We start from the raw sequence: 16,276 nt of genomic DNA on the forward strand, positions 1-16,276 counted from the left end.
GCCAACATAAATAATAGTCACAACTTAAAAGAGTTTCCACAATTAGATAAATTTGTACAAATTATGACAATGCTTTTTCTGTCATACATTTCACTCCGTCTAGTAATTTTTCCTAGACTTGTTTCATAATGCACAGACTTAAGCATGATAAAAAGAGAAACAACAACAATAAAGATAGCTGGAACAGACTCCCAGCTCAGTTTGATAGCGCAGTTGTGAGAACAGTGGGAGCCAGAAAAAGGAGAAGAAAAGAGAAAAAAAAATGAAGACCCAGGACTGTAACATAAAATCTCTTTTCTTATCTCTTTTGCGCTGAATTTACTTTTTCCTGCAGGTATACCTTTCTTTCCCTTATGTTATTAAGATAGACAGACAAGTCATATTTAGTCTATGAATTAGTTTAGGTGTTTAATTCCTGAAGCGCTCTGATTTTCAACATATTTCCAATCCTTGCACACCAGACGCTATTTTGGATCGTCATCAATAGCCGCCTTGCTATTGGATCTCCCCATTTTGAAGTTAGGTGTGCGATTATAGGGCAATAATTTCCCCGTGATTATTATCTTCCTCCTTTGTTTGTTTTTCCTTAGGTTATCACTACACACGCAACACACAAGTATACACTCGGAGCTTATGTACCGACCGTTTTAGGTACAGGACAACCGATGCCCTTACAGTTTTATAGACTAATACTCTGTCTCTTTACCTGTTAGTGACTAGTATTTACAGTGTTTTACTGTCGCAGTCCTCCGGACGTGATCTTATCCATTTGGCTTTCCCTCACAAATGGACCTTCACATGAATGATTCACCCACATTCGGAAACTCCTCACGAATGCATACATTCATTTGACTTACCAGAGATGTCTTCAACTTTTTTAGGATGAGTCTTCAACCGTCGGGAACCCAGGCTCTCAAGGGAGGGGCGGGAAACAGAAGTGAGCCGTCAATATAGTCAAAACAAATGAAGGTTTGAAAGTCACGTGCAGCTCAAGGTGTTTTGAATCTTCTTTGTTTAGTTCACTCCAAGTAGTCCAATGTCCAAGGTGTTTTGGTGTTTAGTCTACCTCAAGTTCTCAGGTGCAAAGCATTTACCTCGTTGCAAGCAACCATATAATAATAATAATATTGAACGAAGTTTAATAGTAAAGCAAATCATTTTTCATTGCAAGCAAATATATAATAATGTAAAACTAATAATCCTAACAGAGGGAGAGAAGGATATTTACTGGCCAGACAGGGGTGGAGATGGGAAGGAGGTCCAGTCGATTAGAGTGATGAAGGACAGATGGTAAGTTGTTGACAAAGGTCATTAGTGTGCAAGGAAGATGGACATGTTGAGGATTTAATGAAAAAGGAATATGAGAGAACAACGGGTTGTATAGGCACCTGTCATGGAAGATTAGCAAAACTTGGACAGGCATTGACGAAGATTTTATAAAGCAGGGGTGATCACACCTTTTTGCTCCAAGATCTACTTTCAATGAGCCAACCTCCCGTTTTTCCCCAGGTCCCTGACAAAGCTCAGCTGTAATGTATGTTGATTATGCTGTAGCAATGACCAAGTCAACCTTATTTATTCTACCCATATACAGCACTTACCCTGAAAGTCCAAAGTTTTTAAGCCTTTTCTCTTCCTTTGGCAATTTATGTTACCCGATCTTATGACGTATTGCTACACCCAGTCACAATGCTGACGTCAGGCTAATGTATCAAAATGTGCCAAAAGCCAGGCCAAAACAATCTTAATTCATTCATTCGTTTTTAAAATCGCTTATCCTTGTCTGGTACGGGAAGAGAGGGAGGTGGAGCCTCAGCTCAGCCTCAGCTGTCTTGGGACTTGGGACTTCTTTGTCCCTCTCCCAATTCATAATTCATTGTGTCCCTACCGCTTATCCTCACAAGGGTCGCAGGGGGTGCTGGAGGCTATCCCAGCCAACAATTGGCACCAGACAAGGGATACACTGAATTGGTTGGAAAGCAACCACAGGTCACAAGGGGACGGACAACCATTCATCCTCGCGCTCATTCCTAGCGTCAAATTCAGTGTGTTCAATGAGCTTACCGTGTTTTTGGGAAGTGGGAGACACATGCAGGCCCGGGTAGACCATGCAAACTCTACATAGGAAAATCGGACTCTGCTGGGGATTGGATCTCAGTATTGTGAGCCAGGTGTGCTAACCACTCGCACACTGTCCCGCCCTACCTTCAAGCACTTCTGATTTTGTTTTTTTTCAGAGGTTAACTTTAGAGCTTTAGAGTGGTTGGGTTGAAGAAGGTGAAATTGATTCTAGATGGTAAAGAACAGTCGGTTGAGGTTACACAAACTTGTCATATATTAATTTTCATGTACTTTTCAATTCCAAGCTGGTTACCCATCCATCCATTTTCATCACTTCTTATCCTTAGTGTGTATTATATTCCATAATCAATAATCTTACAGTTACAATCGCTGATTTACATTTTTACTTTATAATATTCCCTTCCCTTTAAGAAACAAGATGGTGGAATACCTAACTGACTGGGTGATGGGAACTTCCAATCAAGCAGCTGATGATGACATTAAGTGTTTGACAAGGTATATATCTATTCTGAGTAGTTTGTTAGATTTTTGACTACATTTCATTATTTCCTGCCTGTGTCTGTGTGATGTACAGAGACCTTGACCAGGCTAGCATGGAGGCAGTCGTGTCTTTGCTTGCTGGGCTTCCTCTGCAACCTGAGGAGGGAGATGGAGTGGAGCTGATGGAAGCTAAATCACAACTCTTTCTCAAGTTAGTTTTTAAGTTCCTGTAAGGTCCTGTTAAGTCAAATTAAAATAAATAAGTTGTTGGATTGTACAGCATCTTTAAGTTTTACATATTTGTCATTAGTTTGTCTTTAAACAAGAGTAATGTTTCTGATGGAAGCGGAAGTAACAACGCCGAAACATGTCAGGTAACAAAACAACCTAAAAACACCATTGTTTATCATAAACAAATCAGTTAAAACATAGATAATAATAAGACAAAATGAACTCATACAACTAATAACGTCACAGATATGAAGGCAGAGGTACACGGTCGATTGGTCGCCGGTCTTTTGGTCACCGGTCTTTTGGTCGCCCGGAAGTTTGGTCGTCGTCTTTTGGGTCGCCGGTCTTTTTTGTCGCCGGTCTTTTTTGTCGCCTGATCGGCTGCTGCCATCTACTGTCGATTTATTAAAAAGCAAATTCACAGATGGTGTTTTTATTGAAGCAGTCCAATGAACCTTCATTCTCTCTGGGAGAACTTGCAATGTTGAAATACTTTAGATTAGCTGGTCATTTTTATCAAACAAATAAAAGTATTAGTATACTTTTAGTTAGACAGTATTTAGATCGTTTCAACAGTATTTAGACTCTAAATACTGTTGAAACAATCTAAATATCTAATATAAAAATATCAATAAGAGCACTCATTTAACACATCAATAAGAGCACTCATTTAACACATCGGCTGCTGCCATTGACTGTCATAGGCGTCCAATGAACCTTCATTCTCTCTGGGAGAACTTGCAATGTTGAAATACTTTAGATTAGATGGTCATTTTTATCAAACATCAAAATATCAATAAGAGCACTCATTTAACACCGGCTACTGTCATCGACTGTCATAGGCGTCCAATGAACCTTCATTCTCTCTGGGAGAAATAAGAGCACTCATTTAACACATCAGCTGCTGCCATCGACTGTCATTTTAGCTCCAGTATTTGTATTTCATCACTAAGTGCTGATTTTACCGCATTTTAGTGCATTTTTGGCACTTTTGCGAATGGTCGCATATCGTCGCATTTGGTCGCGCCGACTTTTATCGCTGTCTTTCCCCCGGGAAAATCATCCCCAATTAATGTCTGAAAAGCTTGAGTATTTGTATTTAATCATTAAATGCTGTTTTAAAAACTATTACTCCGCTTTTGGAACACTTTTCCGGGCATTCTTAACCATTTTTTTCTACCTTAAGAGAGATTCTCCCATTCATTCTCCCAGAGAGAATGAAGGTTCATTGGACGTCTATGACAGTCGATGGCAGCAGCCGATGTGTTAAATGAGTGCTCTTATTGATATTTTGATGTTTGATAAAAATGACCATCTAATCTAAAGTATTTCAACATTGCAAGTTCTCCCAGAGAGAATGAAGGTTCATTGGACGCCTATGACAGTCGATGGCAGCAGCCGATGTGTTAAATGAGTGCTCTTATTGATATTTTGATGTTTGATAAAAATGACCATCTAATCTAAAGTATTTCAACATTGCAAGTTCTCCCAGAGAGAATGAAGGTTCATTGGACTGCTTCAATAAAAACACCATCTGTGAATTTGCTTTTTAATAAATCGACAGTGGATGGCAGCAGCCGATCAGGCGACCAAAAGGCGACAAAAAGACCGGCGACCCAAAGGACGACGACCAAACTTCCGGGCGACCTAAAGACCGCAACCAAAAGACCGGTGACCAAAAGACCGGTGACCAAAAGACCGGCGACCAATCGACCGCACATGAAGGCAGACATGCATTTCTTCATTTTGAATCATTATTTGTCTCTTGCGACAACCTGGAGGACGAGTGTTCAACGTGTCAGTCTCACAGTTCTGGGGTCGAGGGTTCGATCCCAGGCTGGTCTTCACTGTAGGAAGTTTGCATGTTATGCCCGGGCTTGTGTGGGTTTTCTCCGGGTACTCCGGTTTCCTCCCACATCCCAAAAACATACAGTGTAGTCTGGTTGAACAATCTAAGTTTTCCCTAGGTGTAAGTGTGAGCGTGAATGGTTATCCATCTCCTTGTGCCCGTAGTTAACTGGGATAGGCTCCAGCTCCCCACCCGACCCTTGTGAGGATAAGCGTTTCAGAAAATGAATGAATGATTGCTTGTCTGTTTTAGTTGCTGTTTATTGTATGTGTAGTGTTCATTAAATGTTTTTTTTTTGCTGGTGGTGACTTAATTTTGTTCTTCAACCCGTTTGCTTTTTTGTCACCAACCGCCCCCCCCCCCACAGGTACTTCACACTTTTTATGAATCTGCTTAATGACTGCAGTGAGGTAGAGGACGAGGGTCAGGCAGTAGGCGGTTGCAAGAGGGGGATGTCACGGCGTTTAGCCTCTCTGCGCCACTGTACTGTCCAGGCTATGTCCAACCTCCTTAATGCTAATGTTGACAGCGGACTGATGCATTCAATTGGTAAGTTTCACTCCGTTGTTCCACTTTCAATTAGTGCTGTGCGATGAGGAAAAAATCTATCACAATGTGGTCTATTCTATATCATGATATTGCTATGCCAGGATAGAATACATTTTTTAATTATCCTTTGGAAAAATACACAACAATTTTGACAGATTTTCACCTACTCATTAACATTAAACTGGCCTCCCACAAATTTTCCCAGAGAGAAGGATGACGCCTCTCATGCAGGGCATTCTGCACAACACTAGGCACACGTAACACAGTGACAGGTCCATTTTTTCTTCAGCTGACTTTTTATACACTTACACTTAATGTGTATTTATGTGATTGTATGACAACCACTATATTTTTCTCTCCCGAGGATTAATGAAGTATTTTTTTTACCTTTTCTTAACCTTAAAGACATCAAGTGGCGCCGGGTTAGGGTTAAAATCAATGAGGACTTTAAAGGGTTTACCATTGAGGGGATTCAGGACTCAGCTTTAGATAAGGCTATGAAGTTAGCTCGATCGGTAGCCACTGAAAGATTCTCAGACATGATAGCAGAGGAAGTCAACACACTGTTCGAGAGCCACTGAACACTCCCAACTGATGAGGACCTCATTGAAATGATGCAATCCGCGAGTGAGGAAGAGGAGGCAGCTGGCGAGGATGAGGATGAAGAACGTGGTCTTACTTTGAGAAATCTCCAGCAGATCTTCGATATGGCACACAACTTGGAACAACGGGTCCAGGAGTTTGACGACAACGTGATCAGAGACATCGAATTTGACAATCGTCTGGACCGTGTCATGTGTTTGTACAAAAACATTATTGTACCAAAAAAGAAACAGCAGTCACAACTCCCCCTGAAGATTCAACCAGCAAGGACTTGGAATAAAACAAACATCAACCTGTTTTTTGGACTAAAACCATAATGCTGTTTTTTTGGATTACTACCATTAACCAGACTTTTTTGGATTTATTTCAAGCAGAGATGAACTGTTTTTACTGAGATTACAGCATTTAAAGTATTTACATTTTTTTAAATATGTAAATTATTTTTAGAATTTACATTAATTAATACAGTGATACCTCGACATACGAGTGGCCCGACATACGAGCAATTCGAGATACGAGTAAAATTTCGGGCAAATATTTATCTTGAGATACGAGACAAATTTTGATATACGAGCAGACAGCGGATGCGAGATGCTGCTCATAAGAACATCATGGGCACTGTCTCTCTCCCCGCAACTCCCTCGTGTAATGTCTCTGGTCGCAACTCCCTCTTTGCAATGTCTCTGCGAGCACTGGGAGCGTTGCATTTTTTTCTGTGTTTTTTTTCCCCGTTAGTCAGTGCGAATGGCGTATCTACTACTTCTCGTTGGCAAGTGGTCGTGCGTTATCCTATTGTGAAGACATTTGTGTGCATCGTTTTGGGAATATTTTGAAGGGAATACAAACTCAACATTTTGACTGAAAGTCAGTGTGGAGGCGAGGCAAAAAGAGCCACCACGGGAGAAGAAAGGTATCAAAATGTCAAACAAAATTTGAATTAAGTTTAGTGTTAGGTTCGATTAAACTTATTTTTGAGTGTCTGCATCCTAATCCAAGTTCAATTAAATGTGTTTATGTTATGTTACGAGCGCGTATTGCCGTGCTGTGCGGATCAGCTTGCCAAAGTGATTCTACATAATTTCAAACTCAGCCTCAGTCTGCAGAAGGTCCCCACCTTGTGGATAACTTCCTGTGTGGTCCCAGTTCCAAAGACCGTGAACCCCAGGGAGCCCACTTCAGGCCGGTAGCATTAACCTCTTAGCTGATCAAGACAATGGAGAGAATCATCCTTGAATCAACTCAGCCCCCTTGTGAATTCAGAGCTGGACCCTCTGCAGTTTGCCTATCGTCCAGGCATTGGTGTGGAAGATGCTACCACCTACCTAATGCACAGGTCTCTTTCACACCTGGATAACACGGGAAGCACAGTGAGAATGATGTTTTTTTTACCTCTCCAGTGCGTTCAACACCATTCAGCCAGTCCTACTGAGAGGGAAACTGGAAGAGGCTGGAGTAAAGCACCACCTGGCTGCATGGATCATCAACTTCCTCACTGACAGACCACAATATGTGAGACTACAGGATTGTACATCTGATGTGTTAGTTTGTAGCATGGGGGCCCTACATGGCACAGTGCTCTCCCCACTCCTCTTCACCCTCTACACTTAGGACTTGAAACACAATACAGACACCTGCCACCTCCAGAAGTTCTCTGACGGCACCGCTATTGTTGGACGAGTGATGGACGGGAATGACCTAGCATACAAGGGAGTCATCACATCCTTTGTTGACTTGAGTAGGCGAAACCACCTCTACATCCACAAGACAAAGGAAATGGTGATCGATTTTCAGAGGAATCCTCAACAGACCACTCAGGTGAACATCCAGGGTACAGACATTGAAATCGTGGAGAATTTTAATTACCTGGGTATTCACCTCAACAACAAACTGGACTGCCCTGTACAAGAGGGGACGCCTCTGCCTAGGAGTCCTTTGTAGTGTGCAGGACACTGCTGAGGACCTTTTACGACACTGTGGTGGCATCTACAGTGTTTTATGCAGTGGTCTGTTGGGGCTGCGGAAGTACAGAGAGGGACAGAAACAGACTGAATAAGCTGGTCAGGAGGGCCAGCTCTGTTCTGAACTGTCCTTTGGACTCTGGAGGAAGTGGGAGAGAGGAAGATGCAGGCCAGGATGATGTCCATCATGGACAGTACCTCCCACCCCCTGCATGAGTTTGTGGAGTCCTTCCGAAGCTCTTTCAGCAATAGACTGCTGCACACTCATTGCAGGAAGGAGCGCTTCCGCAGATCCTTCCTCCCATCAGCTGTCAGGCTCTTTAATAAAAGAAATGGCTGAATGTTAAGACCAACCGTGTGTATACATGTGCATTTTTATGTAATACCTTCAGTGTTGCTCCAAACACCATGTCGATCGGTGGCAAATAACAAGCACTCCCAGCAATACAATTTGCAGTGTTCCTCGGAGCCCGTGAGCCAGGGATAGCGCTCGTAGTTAGCGAACTGAAAGTGGCACACACACCCTTTTCCCGGCTGTAACAGGCTTGCTAGCTTCGGAGTTGACCGCCCTTTCTTAATGATGTCCATTTTTTCTGGAAAAGTCAGTCTGGAAAATGGCTTTGCCAGCAAATCTGCAACCAAATCCATTTGTTTTCCTGCATCGGCCATTGTGGGTGGAGTTTGCTAGCTCTGGCTGCCTCACTCTGGCTTTGGCCCAGGGAAAGCAATGACATGTCCCAGCCAGTCATTGTGGGGTTCACTGTTCCCTCTAAGCTGCGCGCGTGCGCAATTGCGCACTACTCTCGTCTTCTCTGCGCAGCAGCAATCCTATGGCGCGCAGTAAAAAAAAAACGGATTATTTTTATTTTTATTTTTTTTTTTTTTTTTACCCCTTTCTTCATGATGGCGCCGTTTAAGCGGCAGCCAGTGGCAGTAGCTCTGTCCACTTATGTTTTTCGTGTTTTACAGCATGTTTTACATGAAAAATTAGAGGGAACATTGACATGCACCTGCTTGTGGCAGGTGTGATACTGGTGTGCCCATAGCGAGCAATGATGATGTCGTGACCGGATGATTCGCCTAAAGACGTTTCGCCGACGGACGTTTGACAGACGGACAGGTCTCCGAATGAACGTTTGTTCAAACAGCGTTTAATGATTAAATACAAATACTAGTATTTGTATTTAATCATTAAACGCTGTTTTCAGCTGGATTTGACCGAATTTGAGAGCATTTTGAGCCGTTTGGCGAATGGACGTATATGGACATTTTTTTGCCTCCATCGCGACATCATCGCGACATTTTACCGAGGAATTCACTTCCCTGGGCTCGGTTCTAATGTCCAAAGAGCTCCAGTATTTGTATTTAATCATTAAATGCTGTTTTAGGATGGATTTTACCCGATTGCTGTCATTTTACGGCTCGGTTCTGCTACATCTGCCCGCCCAAGTGTGCTTATTCCCGGGCTGCCATTGATGGTAGACTAACATTGATTTTTACTATAATTTGGACAACACCGGCGGCGGGCCGGATTAAAAATCCTAACGGGCCGTATATGGCCCGCGGGCCGAGGTTGAAAAACTTGTACTCACACGATCCGGGGGCGGGGCGAGCGCGCGAATCCCGTTTCGGCGAAACCTCCGTTCGGCCGAATGAACGTTCGGCGGAACGTCCATTCGGCGACCTGCCCGTCTGTCAAACGTCCGTCGGCGAAACGTCTTTAGGCGAATCATCCGAGTACCGATGATGTCGCTCACACTGGTACTCAGTGCGCTCAGGGAGGTTGACTTTCTGCTCAGACCTACGAAAGATTAGAGGGAACATTGGTGGGGTTGCCAACTCGAAATCTGATTGGTTAAAATCAACAGTCTAGTTTAATGCAGCAGAGCCCGCAAGAACTGATTGTGAAGGCTTTGAGGCAGATCTGATCTGGCAACAAATAATGGCTGAAATGTGATTGGTTAAATGCTTCAATATGAAAACACACATCTAGAAGCAGTGCAACCAGGGGGAAAAGCAATGAAAGGAAGCTAACAGACCATTTGGAATAATAAGTATTGATGGACAAAATATAATATGATTCAGATATTTCTTAGGCCAGCAGAGAAAGCCTCTGATATATATATATATACATATATATACACACACAAAGATTTACAAAGACAGGCATATATATACATATATATATACATATATATATACATATATATATATATATACATATATATATATGGTACCTCGTCATACGACCGCTCGTCATACAAAATGCTCGTCTTACGGGGGAAATTTCAATCGAATAATTCGCCCGTTATGCGGTCAAAATTTCGTGATGCGACCAAGCCAGGTCTTTTTTGCATATCTTTCGTGTATAACAATATTTACGAGCACGGAACTAATTAATTCAGACGAGTTTCTCATACGACCAGGAAACGCACAACGCGCATGCAAAAAGAGGGCTTTCTGGGTAATGAAGTATACTCCTGCACACATCACCCATAGGCAATGGCAACCTTTCTCAGAATAAAACTTCATTACCCACAATCACTACGTGGGAAGCTCAGCTATGTCATTTCCTGTTATTCTTTCTTAGGAAAGGTCCCGCGATCGTTCCTTAAAGACTATTTCTCGTTGGCAAGTGGTCGTGCGTTATCCTATTGTGAGGACATTTGTGTGCATCATTTTGGGAATATTTTGAAGGCAATACAACAGCAAACAGTCCATCGATAGCGAACGTGAGGCGTGGCAAACCGCCAACCCGAAAAACGAAGGTAACAAAAGATTACAACAAAATTAGAATTCAGTTTTGTGTAAAGTTACATTAAACGTATGTTTGAGTGTCTGTATATATTAATCCAAGTTAATTTACATTTGTTTGTTCCGTTTACGAGTGCGTTGTCGTGGAAAAAAAAAAGGAACCCCCCGCCCACGCCCCCAAACGTCTCTGTCTCCCGTCGGCGAAATCTGCCCAATTTTAGTTAGATTAAACACATTTTATTACTATTAAACCACTAGTTATGTGTTACTTTGTTAATAGATGGCGAATTAGAAGAAATAAAACATTTTTTCCAATCCAATATCCTCTTTTTGGTGTTTTTTCAGAGGGCTGGAACGAATTAATTTGTTTTCCATTCATTTCAATGGAAAACGTCCGCTCGAGTTACGATAATCTCGTCATACGAGCTCAGTTCCGGAACGGATTTAGCTCGTATCTCGAGGTACCACTGTATATATATATATATATATATATATATATATATATATATATATATATATATATATGTATATATATATTTATATATATATATATGTATATATATATATATATATATATATATTTATATATATATATATATGTATATATATATATATATATATATATATATATATATATATATATATATATATATATATGTATATATATGTATATATATGTATATATATGTATATATATATATATATATATATATATATATATGTATATATATGTGTATATATATATATATATATATATATATATATATATATGTATATATATATGTGTATATATATGTATATATGTATATATATATATATATATATGTATGTATATATGTATATATGTATATATATATATATATATATATATATATATATATATATATATTTAGTAAATACGGTACATGACAAACTAAAGGTCATTTGCATAGATAACACTCTGAAGTCCAAACGGTCGGTCTAAAGTCATCCCAAATGGCTGCTCAATGCTAAACACAACATATCACAGTAAATAAAGATAATTTATTCATTCATTCTTTTATTTTCTGGACCGCTTTATCCTCACTATGATCATGGGGGTGCTGGAGGCTATCCCAGCTGACGGACACGAGGCACTGGACACCCTGAATTTGTGGCCAGCCAATTGAAGGGCATGAGGAGACTAACAACCATTCATGCTCACACTCATACCCAGGGGCAATTTAGATTCTCCAACCAGCCTACCGTGCATGTTTTGGAATGTGGGAGGAAACCCGGAGAAAATACAAACTCCACACAATTGGACCTGGATCTGAACCCATGACCCCAGAACTGTTAGGCCGACGCAGTAAACACTCATCTGCCGGGCCGCTCACCAAAATACAGTAATACCTTGACATACGAGTGCCCCGACATCAGCAATTTGAGATACGAGTAAAATTGCGAGCAAATATTTACCTTGAGATACGAGACTAATTGTGATATACGAGCATGCAGAGAGGCTTATTATGAGAACATCTTCTTGCTGCAACTCCCTCGTGTAACTCTACGAGTGCTGGGCAGAGCATTTTGTTCAGTGTTTTTATTCCCCGTTAGTCAGTGCAGAATGGTGTACGCATGGCGTAGTTTGCTCGCTAATAGGAGACGAGTATACTACCCGTTGGCAAGTGCGTTATCCTATTGTGAGGACATTTGTGTGCATCATGTTCGTCGGAATATTTTGAAGGGAAGACAAGAGCAAACAACCCTCGATAGGTTCCTTTTCAAAATTGCAGCTGAGATTCAGGGTGGGGGCGGGGCAAATAGAGCCAACCCGGCAGAAGAAACGTATAAAAATTTAAAACAAAATTAGAATTAAGTTTAGTGTAAGGTTAGATTAACCTTATTTTTTAGTGTCTGTATCGTAATACAAGTTCATTTAAATTTGTTTATGTTTTGGCGCGTTGCCATGCAAAAAGTCTCTCTCTCTCTGCCTCTCCTGCTCTCTCCCCTCCACAAAATCCGTCTAACTATTAAACATCATAACCACTAATTATTTGTTAGTCTGTTAATAAATGGCGAATTAGAACAAACAAAAAAATTTTTCCATTCCAATATCCTGTTTTTTGGTGTTTTTTTTCAGAGGGTTGGAACGAATTAATTTGTTTTTAGTTCATTTCTATGGGAAACGTTGATTTGAGATATGAGTAAATCCACATATGAGCTCAGTCCCGAAACGCATTAAGCTCGTATCTCAAGGCACCACTGTAATTCATTAAACACAATAACTCCCAACATTTCCCTCCTCTGTTTAACAAATTCTATGCAAATCATAAAAAATATAGAGGGCTATTTAGAGATTGTATTGCTCCTGCAAGTCACAAGAATAGTCTGTTGATAGTAAATGAAGATAATGATGAATTCAAGGTATAATGTCAATACCGAGCTTGTTATCATTTTGTTTATATATGGTCCTATTGTACAGCACTTTTTTTTGAAAATTAATATAAATATGTTTAGTCATTTTATGTTATTTTTTTCCTTATCTGAATGGTTAGGTCTGGGTTACCACAAGGATCTACAGACTCGTGCCACATTCATGGAGGTGTTGACCAAGATCTTGCAACAAGGAACAGAGTTTGACACACTGGCTGAGACAGTGCTGGCTGACCGCTTTGAAAGGCTAGTCGAGCTGGTCACTATGATGGGAGACCAGGGAGAACTACCGATTGCCATGGCATTGGCTAATGTTGTTCCAGGATCCCAGTGGGTGAGAAGCTTCTTTTCTTTCGTGCATAGTGGCTACAGGCTCAGATGGCACTTTCATTCATGTCTTTGACATTGTGAGTTTTGAGGTTTATCACATCTTGTCCATGCTTTTGTGTTAAATGCTGTAAATGTCCAAGAAATTAAGGAACAACAATGTGCCCTTTTATTTATTCTTATTTAATGCAATTAAAAGCTAAACCTATAGGTACTCACCATATATTGCTATCAAATAGTTCTTCACCAATACTGTAATTAATTAATTTACTTTTCAAGGATGAGCTTGCGCGAGTCCTGGTGACTTTGTTCGACTCCCGTCACCTTCTCTACCAGTTGCTGTGGAATATGTTCTCCAAAGAGGTGGAGCTCGCTGATTCAATGCAGACCCTTTTTCGGGGAAACAGCCTGGCCAGCAAAATTATGACCTTTTGTTTTAAGGTAGGAAATCTCACATATCCAAGCAATTTTCATTGGTCGTTTTTTCTTCTTCTTAGCAGTCATATTGTTTAACTGTCATCCTTCACCACTTCACGGCTTAATTACTTAACATTTTTATATTAAGCACAGTAATACCTTCAGGGACGTCAATGCGTTCCGGGACCAAGCTCGTATGTCGATTTAATCGTATCTCAAATCAACTGTTCCCATAGAAATTAACTACCGTATTTTCACGCCTATAAGGCGCGAATAAAAGTCAAAAAAAGTCAAAAATTTTCTCCAAAATAGACAGGGCGCCTTATAATGCAGAGCGCCCTTTGTGAGCGCCGCCAAGCGGCGCCGAGCGGGAGCGCTCGCGGGGGCCCCGAGCGGCTGTCGATAGCACTGGCTACCGGAAGCAGCTTATTTCCGGGTTCCGGTGCGCAGTGACTGCTGGGAAATATAGTTCTTCCTCGCTACACCCACATGCTAAAAACATGTTTTAAAAAGGCAACGGAAGCAAAACTGAGTTCGGTTGTACTTTATTTAGACATTTTACAATTTACTCAAGTCATCACCTTCAAATCCCTCAAACTCCTCATCTTCTGTGTCAGAATTAAACAATTACCCAAACGAGCCTTCCAAATAGCCGCCCCCCCCCTCTCTTCGTTATCAGAGTCACCGTAATTTCCATGTGGCTCCTTAGAAATTATGCTTGCTTTGGCACAAGCTCGAACAACCGTGCAAGCAGACACGTTCGCCCAGGCAGCAACGATCCATTGACAAATCGTAGCGTAAGAAGCCCGGCGCTGCCTGCCACTTTTCGTGAAGCTGTGTTCGCCAGCGATCATCCAATGCTCCCACGCCGCTTGTAACTTTGATTTGAAAGCCCGGTTGATGCCGATGTCCAGCGGCTGTAATTCTTTGGTCAAGCCTCCGGGAAAGACAGCAAGCTCTGAGTATACGTCACGTAACCAGTCTCGGCGGCGCTCGTGACGTATATGACGGCTCGCCGTCTGTTTTGATTTGCGACTCCATGCCCGGCTGGCGAACACAGCTTCACGAAAAGTGGCAGGCAGCGCCGGGCTTCTTACGCTACGATTTGTCAATGGATCATTGCCGCCTGGGCGAACGTGTCTGCTTGCACGGTTGTTCGAGCTTTTGCCAAAGCCTGCATAATTTCTAAGGAGCCACATGGAAATTACGGTGACTCTGAAAATGAAGAGAGGGGGGACCCGGCTATTTGGAAGGCTCGTTCGGGCAATTGTTTAATTCTGACACAGAAGATGAGGAGTTTGAGGGATTTGAAGGTGATGATGACTTGAGTAAATTGTAAAATGTCCAAATAAAGCACTACCCAACTCAGTTTTGGTTCCGTTGCCTTTTTAAAGCGTGTTTTTAGCATGTGGGTGTAGCGAGGAAGAACTATATTTCCCAGCAGTCACTGCGCACCGAATCCCAGGAAATAAGCGGCTTCCGGTAGCCAGCGCTATTGCGTTTCAATCTTAATCCATATGAAATATATAATATATATGCGTCTAATGAAATGGTGCGTGCTTTGTGTGTCTAAAATACAGAAATAGCACTCGTTACTGACACTGCGGCGTAGGAAACGATGCGCCAAATAGCCGTGAAAATACGGTAAATACAAATTAATTTTTTCCCACACTCTGGGGAAAAAAAACACCAAAAACAGGATATTGGAATGGAAAAGCATATTTTTATTTGTTCTAATTTGCCATCTACTAACCGAGTAACTAATAACTATCTAGTGGTTATAATGTTGAATACTAAAAAGAAACATTCAGTAAAATGCGGAGTGCAGGAGGGGGGGGGAGAGAGTGTGAGTGAGTGTGTGAGTGAGTGAGTGAGTGTGTGTGTGTGTGTGTGAGTGAGTGAGTGTGAGTGAGTGAGAGTGTGAGTGAGTGAGTGAGTGTGAGAGAGGGTGTGTGAGTGAGTGGGTGTGTGAGTGGGTGTGAGTGAGTGGGTGTGTGAGTGAGTGTGAGTGAGTGAGTGAGTGTGTGAGGGAGTGTGAGTGAGTGAGTGTGAGTGAGTGAGAGTGAGTGTGAGTGAGTGTGAGTGAGTGTGGGTGAGTGAGTGTGGGTGAGTGTGTGAGTGAGTGATTGTGAGGGAGTGTGAGTGTGAGTGAGTGAGTGTGTGAGAAAGTGTGAGAGTGTGTGAGAGTGAGTGTGAGTGAGTGTGTGAATGTGTGAGTGTGTGAGTGTGTGAGTGTGTGAGTGTGTGAGTGTGTGAGTGTGTGAGTGTGAGTGAGTGAGTGAGTGAGTGTGTGAGTGAGAGTGAGTGTGAGTGAGTGTGTGAGTGTGTGTGTGAGTGAGTGAGTGAGTGTGTGTGTGAGTGAGTGAGTGAGTGTGAGACTGTCAGTGAGTGAGTGAGTGAGAGTAAGTGAGTGAGTGTGAGTGAGTGGGTGTGTGAGTGAGTGGGTGTGAGTGAGTGGGTGTGAGTGAGTGGGTGTGAGTGAGTGGGTGTGTGAGTGAGTGTGTGAGTGAGTGAGTGTGTGAGGGAGTGTGAGTGAGTGAGAGTGAGTGTGAGTGAGTGTGAGTGAGTGTGGGTGAGTGAGTGTGGGTGAGTGTGAGTGAGTGATTGTGAGGGAGTGTGAGTGAGTGAGTGT

General features: G+C 41.9%; 1 protein-coding gene across 9 annotated transcripts in view; it reads left to right on the forward strand.

Moving 5' to 3' along the window:
• Positions 1 to 16,276, forward strand: part of nf1a (neurofibromin 1a) — a 278,314-nt gene that overhangs the window by 122,205 nt on the left and 139,833 nt on the right. For all 9 annotated transcript variants that reach the window (XR_013303594.1, XM_077611678.1, XM_077611683.1 and 6 more), the window contains 5 exons: positions 2,494 to 2,577; positions 2,657 to 2,773; positions 5,010 to 5,191; positions 13,023 to 13,234; positions 13,507 to 13,668. Coding sequence is in view for 8 of the 9 variants with exons in the window: in XM_077611678.1 (XP_077467804.1) it covers positions 2,494 to 2,577; positions 2,657 to 2,773; positions 5,010 to 5,191; positions 13,023 to 13,234; positions 13,507 to 13,668 (757 nt within the window). In the remaining variant the exon portion in view is untranslated. The remainder of the gene's footprint in view (positions 1 to 2,493; positions 2,578 to 2,656; positions 2,774 to 5,009; positions 5,192 to 13,022; positions 13,235 to 13,506; positions 13,669 to 16,276) is intronic.

Source organism: Stigmatopora argus, chromosome 10 (genome assembly GCF_051989625.1).
Source record: "Stigmatopora argus isolate UIUO_Sarg chromosome 10, RoL_Sarg_1.0, whole genome shotgun sequence".
In the NCBI taxonomy this organism is placed as follows: Eukaryota; Metazoa; Chordata; class Actinopteri; order Syngnathiformes; family Syngnathidae; genus Stigmatopora; species Stigmatopora argus.